The 14,423-nt window shown below is 36.8% G+C and overlaps 1 protein-coding gene across 10 annotated transcripts in view; it reads left to right on the top strand.

Annotated features, from left to right (window-relative positions):
* Nucleotides 1-13,886, top strand: part of ANKRD17 (ankyrin repeat domain 17) — a 161,769-nt gene extending 147,883 nt beyond the window's left edge. For all 10 annotated transcript variants that reach the window (XM_030877835.3, XM_030877833.3, XM_030877832.3 and 7 more), the window contains 4 exons: nucleotides 10,070-10,318; nucleotides 10,823-11,001; nucleotides 11,405-11,569; nucleotides 12,280-13,886. In XM_030877835.3, coding sequence (XP_030733695.1) covers nucleotides 10,070-10,318; nucleotides 10,823-11,001; nucleotides 11,405-11,569; nucleotides 12,280-12,339 — 653 coding nt within the window. In that variant the 3' untranslated portion in view covers nucleotides 12,340-13,886. The remainder of the gene's footprint in view (nucleotides 1-10,069; nucleotides 10,319-10,822; nucleotides 11,002-11,404; nucleotides 11,570-12,279) is intronic.
* Nucleotides 13,887-14,423: the final 537 nt, after the last annotated feature.

Raw genomic sequence — 14,423 nt, 5'->3', positions numbered from 1 at the left:
AGTCCAGTGGCTAGGACTCCGAGCTTCCATTGCCAGGGGCACGGGTTCGATTCCTGGTCAGGGAACTGAGATCCCGCAAGCCGCGCCACGTGGTGCAGCAAAAAAAAGAAAAAATTGGTACTTTATCCTAATTCAGGGTTCTCTCCCTTTAGGGAGGTGAATTTGAAGAGATTTTAGGGCAAGTTACAACAATTAAGGAAAAAAAAAAGTAAAGTAAAATATTGAGGATTACCAATGAACTCTGTTTGTAGTATAGCTAATAACCATATGTTACATGATAATAACAATAACAACAGTTAATTTACTGAGGTTTAGATACTTTTCAAGGTAATTTCCCCCCCAGATTGCCTTTGTCAGCAAAATCCTAATATAGACAGGTAGGTGAGCTTAGACATGTCATTTCAGTGAACCTCAATTTTCTGATCTGTTAATATCCACCACACTGGATTAGTTTAAGGAGTAAATGGGATAATCTACTATTACTATTGGTCTACTATTATCTACTATTACTACTATTATCTACTATTACTGTTGGTCTTTCTTCTTTTTGATGATAATGAACAGTAAGTGTTAGTCCTGTTTTCTAATAGTTTTAGAAATGTACTAATGGAATGGTAACAGAAGAGCAAACATATTTATAAGTAGCCGGTGATTAAAAAGTCTGAAACATAATTTTTGAATGATTTTACCTGCTTAGTTTTTTATTTGACTCCTCTTAAAATTAGTTTTTATTCCTAAGTATAGAACAGATCTGAATCAGTGTCTTCTGAGTATGTTGAGCTGAAACTAAACCGTTATAGGAATAAAAACATCTTCCTTAAAATATCTACATATGGGTGATTCATATTCACCTATTTTTATATAAAAATAAGGATAGTCTTTGATTTTCATGTTCATAAAGAAATAGGAATTGGGAGAAAAGGTGTTAAAATGGTAACATCATTGCTATTGAAATGTGTTACCTGAAATTTTTTGGTACTTAATCTTTAAAATAGAATGGATTCTCAGAAGCAGAGAATGTTTTAATATAAAATAAAACATACTTACTGATACTAATGTTTATTACTTTAGGAAATACATTAGAAATTTTTTTTCCCCTTTTGAACCATGAACCACTCAAGGTAAACATGTTGCATTTGATTATATCTCTAGGGTCTTTAAAGAGTAGCACAAAGAACCGGTGTATATCCCCCCACCCCCACTCACTAATTGTTAACATGTTGCCACATTCCTCCCTTTCCCCACCATGTATCCCTGTGTGTATGAGTGAGTGAGTGTGTGTCTGTGTACATGTGTGTGTGTAGAGTATGTGTAGGGATTGTAGGGGTTTTTTTTCCTGAATCATTTTAGAGTTAGTTGCACATATCAAGCTGATTTCCCCTAAATACTCCAAATTATAATATTTTGGAAGAACAAGAACATTCTCTTCCACAACTACAATGCAGTTGTCAATTTCAGCAAATTTTACATTGATACATTATTATTATCTAATGTATAGTCTATATTCACATTTCATCACTTGTCCCAATAATGCCGTTATTACTTCCTCTCATTCAAGATTCAAATCAGTATCACAGATTACATTTAATTCCCATGTCTTTTTAGTCTCAGAAAATCTGGAACTGTTTCCTTAGCCTTTCTGTATCTTTCAAAGAAAGCTTTTTTTTTTTTTTTCAGATTATAGGTTAGTTGTTTGGTAAAATGCCTGAGTTTGTTTTTCTGATATTTCTTCATGATTAAGTTTAAGTTATATATTTTTGACATGAATATTAGTATTAGTCAACATTGCACCCTTCTCACTGACATTAGAAGGTATAAAATGTCAGTTTGTGCTATTATTGGTGCTATTAACTTTGATCTCTTGGTTTCACAGATTTCTACACTGTCATATTGTCATTTTTCCCTTTGTAATTTATAATTAATATGTCGGGAGTTGCTTTGAGACAATTCTTATTCCTCATCAGACTTTCAGGCAGAATATAAGGGAAGGGGGGTGGAGAAGTAGCAATTATCTCAGTAGAAATAATAGTTTTATTTTTGTAACCATGATAATATTTATAAATTTAAAACAAAACCAACCTTGATAAAGGGGAAAACAGTAAAATTGAATGTAAATAGAAACAAGTAAACCTATCTGTATTTTAGATTATTAACATAAACCTACTAAAAGAAAAAGAAACAATCCAAAAAACTCTTAAAGACAGTAGTATTTTGTATACCCTTCAGTCTAAAGACAAATAAACTTCAGACAAATCTGCAATTCTACTTAGGACATTTGTTTTTTTATAATATTATAGATAAACAATTTTAAAACTATATGGGATATATTGTAAGGTTGAGCAAATGAATAAGTAAAAATATTGATGATGATGTGATCCAGGATTCTCACTGTAAGAAGAGAGAAATATAGAGTAGAGTAAGGCAAGGAAAAACCCCATGGAATTGGATTGGAATTAGAGGATCAATATGAACTCATGATTTTATTTTTTCTTTTATTATTATTTTTTAAAATAAATTTATTTATTTTTGGCTGCGATGGGTCTTGCTGTGAGCGGGCTTTCTCTAGTTGCAGCAAGTACGGGCTACTTCTCGTTGAGGTGCACGGGCTTCTCATTGTAGTGGCTTCTCGTATTGCAGAGCATGGGCTCTAGAGCGCAGGCTCAGTAGTTGTGGCGCACGGGCTTAGTAGCTCTGCGGCATGTGGGATCTTCCCGGACCAGGGCTTGAACCCGTGTCCCCTGCTTTGGCAGGCGGATTCTTAACCACTGTGCCACCAGGGAAGTCCATGAACTCATAATTTTAAAATGACGTTATGTGTTGCATTGAATCATATAAAATTGCCATTTCGCCACCCCCCCCCAGCACTGCCTACTGAAAGGGCCTAGAAGCAATGAATTTTCAGTAGCACTAAGCGTATTCAGTGTCCAGATCTGTCTGTTAAATATTTTAGTTTACTAAAAGAAACTAGGTCTTCTTGGGGAAATAGCTGATTGGAGAGCTGGGGCAGGGAAAGTATAAGGGAGCCTGCAAAAGTCTTAGAGTGTCAGAAAGTAATTCAGTGCTCAGATGATTGGGACATGTCAAAAGGACACAGGAGGCGGCTTGAAAGGGGCTCCCACTAGCCAAATTCAGGACAATTTGACCATCAAAATGAATAATGTCAGCTCATTGAATAAAACAAAAACCCATGTTTACATAATGATTGTAAATAAAATTTTAAAATGCAGAAGAGGGAATGTTGCTCCTTACAGTATAATGACAACTCATAAATGTATAGGAATTATAATTTGAGTCATCATTTTGCAACTGTTAGAATGATTGATTCAGGCAAGACTCTCAGACTTTTTTACCTTTAATACTGAGCTTTTAACTAGTTTTCATTTTCCTTACCTAATGTAAATCTTAATACTTTTTAATGACCATTTAGTTTGTTTCATCTGACTTCTAACTCTTCTTTAGGTAATCTGTTCACATGAGTGTAATTTCATGTTTTTGTTTATTTCTGGTAGTCTTTTAAAATTTTGTTTTTAGTATTTATATTTTTCTTAAAAATTGCCATTCTGGGTGCTGTTGTAGAACTAACCACAGAAGCATGACTTATTTTTCACAATATATGTATCTGGTTTATGTACTTGAACAGGTTTTATCACCACTTCTCCATACATTCCACTTTTCTTTTCCCTCCCCCTCTTTAGGACATCAGGACATGGTATTAGGACTCTGGCAAATTAAGTTGGGATGTGGGGGACATGGGTCCCTTCCTTCAAAAAAAAAAAAAGAAAGAAAGCAAAGAACCTTCCTTGAGGCCCCCAAACAGCAGATTGGTGATGCCGGAGACCCTTCTGCATACAGTCTGGGCAGAGATCACTTCAGCCCTTATTCCACTCAAACTGCTAAGGTCTATCCTACCAACATTCAACCAGTCCATGCATTGAGTACTGATCACTGGCTCTGGTCTGTGAGTTTCAGGCCTTGGCAAATTTAGTCAGTGGGCCATTTTGACATTCAGTCTTACAAAGCTGTTGTCGGATCAAAAAGCAGTAAAAAAGCATTAACAGTTTTTTAAGGAAAAAACTAATTTTATATCGTGACTTAGTACACATGTACCTGTGTGTAATTGAAATATATTTACAAAACAATACTTATCCTTACAATATATGTTGCATGCTGGTATTTTCTATTCTGTTTTCTTTAACCTTTAAAACAATTTTTTACGTTAGTCATGACCAACCACATTCATCTCATGATCTACTATAGTTTAATCAACACTGAACTGAAGCATGAAAGTACAGTGTAATTTTCCTGCAGGAGCACTTTTTTCATTTGTAAGTCACATTGCTCTTTCAATTTGAATTCAGGACCCTGTTGTCATTTCAGAACTGAGGTGGATTTACTGAAGCTTCAGTTTCAGGATAATCTTATTTGCAGGGGGCCCTGCCAAGGTCCTGTACCTGATTTTGTATTTGTAGTTTCACATTCTTTTTCTAAAACAGATTCCCAAGATTATATAGGATCCCACAAAACCTCTAAAACCTTTTTTTCTCTAATATATGTTAGCATATTTAATAACATGACTCTGATTTAGATTTTGCTTCTTTTTTTCTAATTAAAGAAATTATAATAATTAGAGATGAGAAGAGAAGTTATAATTATGCTCTTTTCGTAGCAAGGAATATAGACCGACCCAAGCAATCTCAAGGAAAATGGTATTTACTTTAAGGCTGTGCAGGGCGATCTTCAGAACTGTCCAGGATTTAGTACAGCAACTCTCTATCTCTTTCTATAGTGGATTTATGATCTCTCACTCATGGTCTGTTTCTTATCTTGCTTACTCTCTTTACACCTAGGCTTCTTCGTAATCTCATCTTATATACGGTCCTCAAAGATTTAATTCAGAGTTAATTAAGCCAGTTTTTCTCTGTTTACCAATTGCACCTTTCTGATTGAGAAATATGGTTGGCTCAGCTCATATGTTCAAGTAAGGTCGTAAGTCATAGATTACCAGCTAGCCTGAAGTAGATCATTGTTCAGTCAGATGCCTGCTGTTAGTCCAGTTAAGCCATCAGGAAGGAAGCAGAAAACAGTCATCTGATAAACTTAAAAAAAATAAAATAAAAAAACAACGAACTATGGCTAGTGAGGTGGCAGAATCTGTGAAAAGGGCAAATTTTTATTTTTTCAGGCTTTCTCTAGTTGTGGTGAGCAGGGGCTACTCTTCGTTGCGGTGCGCGGGCTTCTCATTGCGGTGGCTTCTCTTGTTGTGGACTACAGGCTCTAGGCACACGGGCTTCAGTAGTTGTGGCATGAGGGCTCAGTAGTTGTGACTTGCGGACTCTAGAGCACAGGCTCAATATTTGTGGCGCATGGGCTTAGGTGCTCCACGGCATGTGGGATCTTCCCGGACCAGGGAACGAACCAGTGTCCCCTGTATTATCAGGTGGATTCTTATGTACTGTGCCACCAGGGAAGTCCCAGGGCAAATTTCTTAAATGAGGTGGGTTAGCAGGCAAGCCTCGTTATTCTGCTCATTTAAACAGAATATACAGGGTTTCTTGGGACCTCCCTAGTGGCACAGTGATTAAGAATCCACCTGCCAATGCAGGGCACACAGGTTCGATCCCTGGTCTGGGAAGATCCCACATGCCACAGAGCAACTAATCCTGTGCACCACAACTACTGAGCCTGCATGCCACAACTACTGAAGCCTGCGTGCCTGGAGCCTGTGCTCCACAGCAAGAGAAGCCACCGCAATGAGAAGCCCGGGCACCGCAACAAAGAGTAGCCCTTGCTCGCCGCAACTAGAAAAAGCCCGCTTGCAGCAATGAAGACGCAAGCAGCCAAAAATAAAAAAATAAATTAAAAAAACAGAATATGGAGGGTTTCTGTTATTTTGCTTTGCTTTTGTTTTTTGAAGGATACAGTAAAAGAGTGAAAAACTAGCTCTAGCGTAGAAGTTAGGGCAGGCTTCCAGAGATGAGTCTGAGGAAAGGTAGAATTCATTCGTTCTCCTTCCATCAGTCCTTCCTGCTTGCCTTCCATCTCTGCTTCCTTCCTCCCTGTCACCTTTGACTGTGTCTTCGTGTTAGTTTTCTGGGTTGATTTTTCTCAGGTATATAATTGTGCCCTTTCAATATATAGTTTAAAAAACAAAAAATAGAACTTTGTGTATCATATTTACAACTGCTTGTGTTCCTTGCAGTTCGATTTAGCCTTTTCTGGAATATTCTTTCATTTCTAATCCTTTCCTGAGTTTTGTCATCTTGTTTCTAGTTTTACTAATTCTGAATTATGCTGTTCTTTCAAATCTTTTATTTCTTTAAGCTCACTTTGGAATTTTAGATTATAGTCTCTTTCTGATGTGCCTTTAGAATATTAGACTAAACTATAGCACTGGTTTTGTTTTTGTTTTTTTTGTTTTGTTTGTTTTGTTTTGTTTTGTTTTGTTTTGTTTTGCGGTACGTGGGCCTCTCACCGTTGCGGCCCCTCGGATGCACAGGCTCAGCGGCCATGGCTCACGGGCCCAGCCACTCCGCGGCATGTGGGATCTTCCTGGACCCGGGCACGAACCCGCGTCCCCTGCATCGGCAGGCGGACTCTCAACCACTGCGCCACCACGGAAGCCCAGGGACTGGTTTTTTTGGCAGCAGGAACTGGTTTCGTGGAAGACAGTTTTTCTATGGACGGGGGTAATGGGAGTGATGGGGAGTGGCAGATGAAGCTTTGCTCGCTTGCCCGCCGCTCACCTCGTGCTGTGCGGCCCGGTTCCTAACAGGCCGAGGACCAGTACCGGTCTGCGGCCCAGGGGTTGGGGACCTCTGGTCTACAAGTTATTATGGGTCCATATCTCCTTTAGTTAATAGAATAGCTTTGCATGGAATTCGACTGCAGTTCTATTTTGTTTTGAATTTTTTAATGAAGTGAGTTTTCCTGAACATTTAGAAGGAGTAAGTGGATCCAGATATCTTCTCTAGCTTAAAGACTCTAGAATTTCCTCTTATAAGGAAGTGTGCAAAAATATGGTCTTATACTTTGTTAAATCTCTTGGCTTTGTTGTCCTTACCCAACCATCCAGCCTACCCACCTCTTCCACCTCTGCCCTACTCTTGACTGGATATTTTCTTCACTTTGCTTTTGTTGTCGCTTTCCTGTTCAGTTTAGAATCTGTTCCCAGAAGTTTCTTGTCAGTGTAGGACTTTATCAGCAGGTACTTTTAAGAAGTCATAGCGAGGACTTCCTTGCTGGTCCAGTGGTTAAGAATCTGCCTTCCAGTGCAGGGGACGTGGGTTCGATCCCTGATCGGGGAACTAAGATCCCACATGCTGTGGGGCAACTAAGCCTGCACGCTCTAGAGCAGGGGTTCCCAGCCCCCCGTCTGAACCGGGCCTCACAGCAGGAGGTGAGTGGCAGGCGAGCAAGCAAAGCTTCATCTGCTGCTCCCCATCGCTCCACATAGCTCACATTACCACCTGAATCATCACCCCCATTACCACCTGAACCATTCCCCACCCCCCACACACATCCCCCACCCTGTGGAAAAATTGTCTTCCACAAAACTGGTCCCTGGTGCCAAAAAGGTTGGGGACCACTGCCCTGGAGCCCACCTGCCACAACTAGAGAGAAGCCCGTGCACCGCAATGAAAGATCCCACATGCTGCAACGAAGATCCTGTCTGCTTCAACTGAGACCCAATGCAGCCGAATAAATAAATAAATAAATATATATTTTTTAAAAGTCATAGGGGCCAAGTTGCTCCAGCTTTTTCAGACCTTACTGTGAATCCCTTACAATCACCCGTGCATAGGCAGAACTCTCCCACTTTCACCTGCTGTTCTCAGATTGGCCTGCCCTGCTTTCCTTTGAATACCTTTGACTGTTTTGTGGCTCTTCTGTTCTCAGGTCTAGAGAATTGCTTCCTTCCACACAGATGCTGCTACTACATGAGTCTTATAGCTGTTGGTGATTTGTCCCCATTCACTTGTATCTTTGGATTCATTTGGATATCTTGTCTGTTTTGTTATAGATGTTATCCATGGGCATGGGTTTTGGGCTTAGCTAACTTAGTGGCTTTTTTTAATGGGAAGAATCAAAACCTGTGCTACTGTTACTTCCATCATCCTAGAATTCCTTCTTATACCACTGTAAGATGAATTTTTAAATATTTATAATTTTTTTGAAGACACATGTGGCCTTTCCATTTTCTTATCATTTGTTAAAAGTAAATGCTGTCAAGTAATGCTAATGGATCCATGACCGCAGGAAATATATTTTTATTTTTCATTAGAAGGTAATAGTTTTCTTGGTTTACTTTCACAGTTAAGTCCATGTTTCATGTTTTTGTTCCCCAGTGAAATCAGTATCCATACAATAAATTATAATTTATAAGGTACTTTAGCATTCATTCCTTTTAGTTAATAGTCACTACATCTCATTGAGTGGCAGTACTATCAATTTAACCAAAATAGACTTCTGCAAGTACTAGTAAGATGGAATTGATCCCTACAGTACTTTCCAATTTTGTATGATTCTAAAATATATGTGAGAAGTCTTCTAAAAAACATGTTCAGGCCAATAATATTATTGAATTTTCTTTGTCTTCCAAGTTCCCTGAAAAGTACCTCAGGATATAGAAGCACTATGTTTGTGTGTACAGATAGATTGATTGATTTTGTAAATTTATTAGCTACCTGAGTCCTTTTGGATAGATACATGCACACACACACATTCCCACGCGCACACACATACATATAGAAAACTTAAATGCAAACATAAATGAAAAAATATTAAATGACTATCACTAGGGCATAGAGTCAGTTATGAATAAGTTGTATCTATGCAGGTAACTCTTTTGAGTTTTTAAAAATTTATTTATTTATTTATTTTTGGCTACGTTGGGTCTTCGTTGCTGCACACAGGCTTTCTCTAGTTGTGGCTAGCGGGGGCTACTCTGGTTGCGGTGCACAGACTTCTCATTGCGGTGGCTTCTCTTGTTGCAGAGCACAGGCTCTAGGCTCGTGGGCTTCAGTGGTTGTGGCACACGGGCTCAGTACTTGTGGCTCGTGGGCTCTAGAGCACAGGCTTCAGTAGTTGTGGCGCATGGGCTAGTTGCTCCGTGGCATGTGGGATCTTCCCGCACCAGGGCTCTAACCCGTGTCTCCTGCACTGGCAGGCGCATTCTTAACCACTGCGCCACCAGGGAAGCCCAACTGTTTTGACTTTTAAGCTTCAAGCTCCTCCACAGTTCAGACTCTATTTAAATTTGAATGTGCTTGAGATTTGAACTTTTCATAAGAAATACAGTTTTGGTTATTTTTGTTTATCCTTCTTCTCTGTAGTGTGTAAAGAGATTATATCACTAATGAATGCTCCCAAATTGCCTATATTAAGAACTAGCTTTGTTTTGATAAGTAGAGCTTAAACCGCCATTTCTAAAAGTTTTCTGTGGAATACCCACAAGTTAGAATGAAACAGTTGGGTTATGAAGCATAGCCTTCTGTTGGTATTTTATCAGCATATTAAAGTTCTGTGAAGTCCTGATTTAAAGAAACTTATTTTTTTCTTAAGCTTGATCTTCCAAATTTGTTAGATACCTGAATATCTTTGTTTTTTCATCATAACATACCAAGGGACAAATGTTCCCAAGGAAAATAGTTTGAGAATTGCCAGTACAGGCAGTGGTTTTCCCCACCTCCATTTTGTTGTTGTCATTGTTGTTTGTCTTTTTAATTTAAACATTGTCTTCTCATTGCTCTGGTGTTCTATTTTACCCACTGTCAAGGGTAAATTTATTTAAATATTAATTAGTGTGTAGTTGCAGCATTCACACCTTCACATTCTACTATCATGAAACTAAATGGGAAAATTGTGAGCCGAATTAAAAGCTGACTGCAGAGTCATAGAACTTTAACCAAATTTTAATATACATAATTTATTATCTAAGCATTATACTCAAATTTCATTTTTTCCTCAAAGAATGCATATTTAAGATATCTTCAGAATTTAAGCTTCTGTTTTACAAAAGTACAGGCTGTATAGTTGACATGTATATTATTTGAAAATATCTTTTCTTTAGATTCTCCTGCACAGTCGGTATCCTCCGGAGTTCGTGCACCTTCTCCTGCCCCATCATCAGTACCTTTAGGGTCAGAAAAGCCCAGCAACGTCTCTCAGGATAGAAAAGTTCCAGTCCCTATTGGGACGGAACGTTCTGCACGTATCAGGCAAACTGGAACTTCAGCTCCATCTGTTATTGGGAGTAATTTGTCCACATCAGTAGGGCATAGTGGCATCTGGTCCTTTGAAGGGATTGGTGGCAATCAAGGTATGATATGCTATTCTGCTTACTGCAAAGTAAGTTTATGCATTTAACTAAAATATTGTAAGCAGTATTTAATTATCATAGGCATTCTTTAAAAATCTGTATTCATGTCTTTTTGTTTTGACTAATCAATTTATTTAAGAGTTTGAAACATTTTTTTGTTCCCATGTGAGCTCTTACTGAATTTATCATTGCTTTCTGAAGATAGTTTAATGCAAGCATATTATTTTCTTCATATTAAGGAAATATTAATATTTCTTTTGGGTCTCTTAAGCTTTTATCTTAGCTTTTTTTGTTTTGTAACACAAAGTGTTTATATTACTTTGTTAGGCTATTATGTCACTACCTACAAACATGGAAATACTGTGATAAATATATAAAAGTAGGTCATGATTCTGAAGGAATTCACAATTCAATATGGAAAATATTCAAAATATGTAAATTTTTTTTGCTTTCTGATTTTAAATATCACCAATTATTTTTTTCTGCCTCTTCATTTTCCCTCAGACAAAGTAGACTGGTGTAACCCTGGTATGGGAAATCCTATGATGCACAGGCCAATGTCTGATCCAGGAGTGTTTTCACAGCATCAAGCAATGGAGCGAGAGAGTACAGGAATTGTAACTCCTTCTGGTACATTCCATCAGCATGTTCCTGCAGGATACATGGACTTTCCTAAAGTTGGGGTAATGGTGATTTAAAAGCATTTTCATTATTTCGAAATGATTTTCTGATTATTAGCCTTATTTCACTTACCAGAGTATAAGCGTTTCTGAAATGATGCTGGAGCTTTGGCTTGGAATTATAGGTCAAAAGCTGGCTAAAATATAAACATTTATAAATCCTGATTTTGTCCCAGTTTAGAGAAATGTTTTTTGACAAAATATTTTATATACTAGGATTATAGTATCTTCTGTTTAGTGCTAGAAGAAATCATATTATGGAAAATAATTTTTACATCACCTAGATAACTTATACTTTTCCAAAATGAGGTGAAGTTTCAAATATCAGTTTTAAGGCTATTGATTATACTGGGAAAAGTAACCAGTGACTTGAATGTCCATAATCTTTGCTTTCTCCTGTTTTAAGGGTATGCCTTTTTCTGTGTATGGGAATGCAATGATTCCTCCAGTAGCACCTATTCCTGATGGTGCTGGAGGACCCATATTTAATGGCCCTCATGCTGCGGACCCCTCTTGGAATTCCCTGATAAAGATGGTTTCAAGCTCCACAGAAAATAATGGCCCTCAAACGGTAAGGCTGATCATTCAGTGAACTTTTATTTAGCGTTTATGAGCTGCCAAGACAAATGGGATATAGATAAATCATTGTTGTGAGAGAGTATGGTGAATTTGAGCAGTTGAGGAAATTGAGGGAAGTTTAATGAGCTGAAATACAGCAGAATGATATGGAAAATGGTACCAAAGGTAGTGGTTTGGGGCTAAAATTATGAAAGGCATAATTAATATATTCTGTTGGGTGGTAAGTAAAACATTTTAAGTTGCAAAGTGTTGTAATGTAATCTTATGTATCAGAATTTACTAGTGGTGTGAAAAGGGCCATCTAGAGATTATTTATTAAAAGTATTATAAATGTCAAAACAGTATATAACTGTGAAAATGCACAGAAATGGTTGTATATTTTAGCTTATTATGGTATATGTTTAATACCTGATTCATTTTCCTTCCACAGTCATCAACCTGTATGTACTCACATAATGGTTTTTAAAAAACAATGATAATTCAGATCCTGTTTGAGGGATAAGAGGAGAGGCAGGAAAACAACAGATAAAAGTGGTTTATCACTGCTTTTCTTCATTGTTTCCCAGCATGTTGCAAACTGATTGAGACTTAGCTATTTTAGTTCATAAATATTAGGAGCACTTCCTTAGTGTTGAAGAGTTTTGTTTTAATCAAATATACGTTCAATACATATGTAATAAAATGTGTGCTCTGTATTCATAGGTGTGGACTGGACCCTGGGCACCTCACATGAACAGTGTGCATATGAACCAGCTTGGCTGATGAGGATCAGCTTGTTAGCCTGCAGATTCCTTTTCATTCAGAGGAAATCACAAGTGGCCGAAAAAAAATTTATGCTCCCAAATCATTCTACTGATGTGCTTGACTGAAGTGTGTAGGCTTTTTGCAGAAGAACTTACTAACTGACCTACTTTCTGTGAACATTTGTGACTGCCCATTCCCCATCATCATCTGTTTTACCTTAGTTAGCATTTTTCTTATCATTTTTCTTTTTTTCTTTCCCTCTTCCCCTTTGGACATAACTTTCTGTTGAAGCTGTTCTTTGGCTGGTTGGTTTTAGTACTGTAAACTGCTTCTGAGCAAACACGGAAATTTAGCAAAATTATGTAAACTTGATCCTGAAGTTTTAGAATGGCAAATAAATGTACAATTGTTTACATAACAGAAAAGGCTAAGCAGAAAGTAAATTTCAATATGTCAGTATAGAGGCTCTACTTTATGTAGACTTAAATTAATGTGAGATATGTACCTTCATATTCAGAAATCTGGATGTTTCCTTCATACATTAAACTATTAATAAGTACAACTTTTTTGCTTGTGTAATTTAAGTATAAAGTAAAACAATGGGCATTATCAGTGAATGCTTCCCGACGTTGGCTTTTAAAATACCCATGCTTCTCTCTTTTGAGTTTGTTTGCAGCAAGGCACATATAGAATAAGAAATTTATCACTTTTTCATGTCTCTTTATTACCTTGTCACACTTTTAAAACTAATACACACTTCTCTCTTCATTCTTTTTTTCTCTCTTCACCCTTACCACTAATACCGGTAAAATTTTCTTGCTGATAGTGAAATAATTCTGTAAAGATTTTTACTCTAATGGCTGCTACGAAGAGGTGGAGAATCTTCATCATCACTTGTCGTTTCTTCTAACCATAAAACATACAGTCTTTTTGAGAATTTAAAAAGCCGCCACTGGTTCCCAGTCAGCATATATAAGCCCTTAATATACTGTTTATTATTAAACAATTCAATGTACTATTTTATATTGGATAATATTGATTCTTAACATTGGCTTTCTGGTCACCAGGAGTCAACATAAAAATTCCAATTTTCAGTAATTTAGTGGAAGGTGTTTGGTTTTTTGGGGTTTTATTTTTCAATTTTAAAGGCTTCTTAATCTCTACACTTGTATATTAAAAGTGAAAGGGATCAACAGCTAACTTGGGGCAAGTAATAAAATACATTTTGCATTTTTCATTAAGACAATTTATGGTAGACATGAATACACAGGTTACAAAATGAAGTCTCCATTTAACCTGTTTACATAAGACACAGGGCCACACTAAAGTACTCAGTGGAATTTATCTATTCAGTTCACTTGGAACAATAAACAGTAACATATCCAAGAAGAATATGTGTCCTACCGTCTCATGTGGAAAAATAAATTATATGGTTGAAATGTAAAAGAAAGTAAGCATAAAAGTAAAGTGATGTATATATCAATCTGTCTTTTTAAAAAAAAAAATTAGACCTGAATTCCTCACTGTTGAAACATAAACATTAACGAAGATTCAGATAGATCACCCACAGTTGACAATATTAATATGGTTCCTTGGCTGTTCAAGTAAATGAAATGATTTCTTTATTCTGGTAGCCTGAGTAAAGAGTAGAAAAGAGGATTTCTCAAACATATCCAGAAGTTTGTAAACAACACATTTATATCTTTTATTTTAGGAGGTGGTCTTAAAATATATAAATTTGTTTTCCTACCTGTCCTTGATTGATATGACCAAATTTAAAGGAAAAGCTAAATGAAAACCTACAAATAAATATACTTATGACATAAAATTATTGCACTTTACTAAGAAAGCGGTATAATGCTATTTAACAGAGTATTTTATGTATGACTTTTGCCACCATCCTATAATTTTTTGCTTGATTTCTTTGCTGTGTTTACTAGAGTTTATTTTCTAATTAAAATAATCTTGCTAGATAACAGATACTAGCCAGTATTTATCAAAACACATGACTTGTATTGACTCACAAAAGTGAATTTCTTAAGATAGGGTGTCTTACTAAAAAAGAAAAGGAAAAAAACCCTATATATATATTTTTTACTTTA

This window comes from Globicephala melas, chromosome 5, assembly GCF_963455315.2.
Source record: "Globicephala melas chromosome 5, mGloMel1.2, whole genome shotgun sequence".
NCBI classification, from domain to species: Eukaryota; Metazoa; Chordata; class Mammalia; order Artiodactyla; family Delphinidae; genus Globicephala; species Globicephala melas.
Note: the sequence above shows the minus strand (reverse complement) of the source record. Positions and strands in the feature narration are given on the sequence as shown.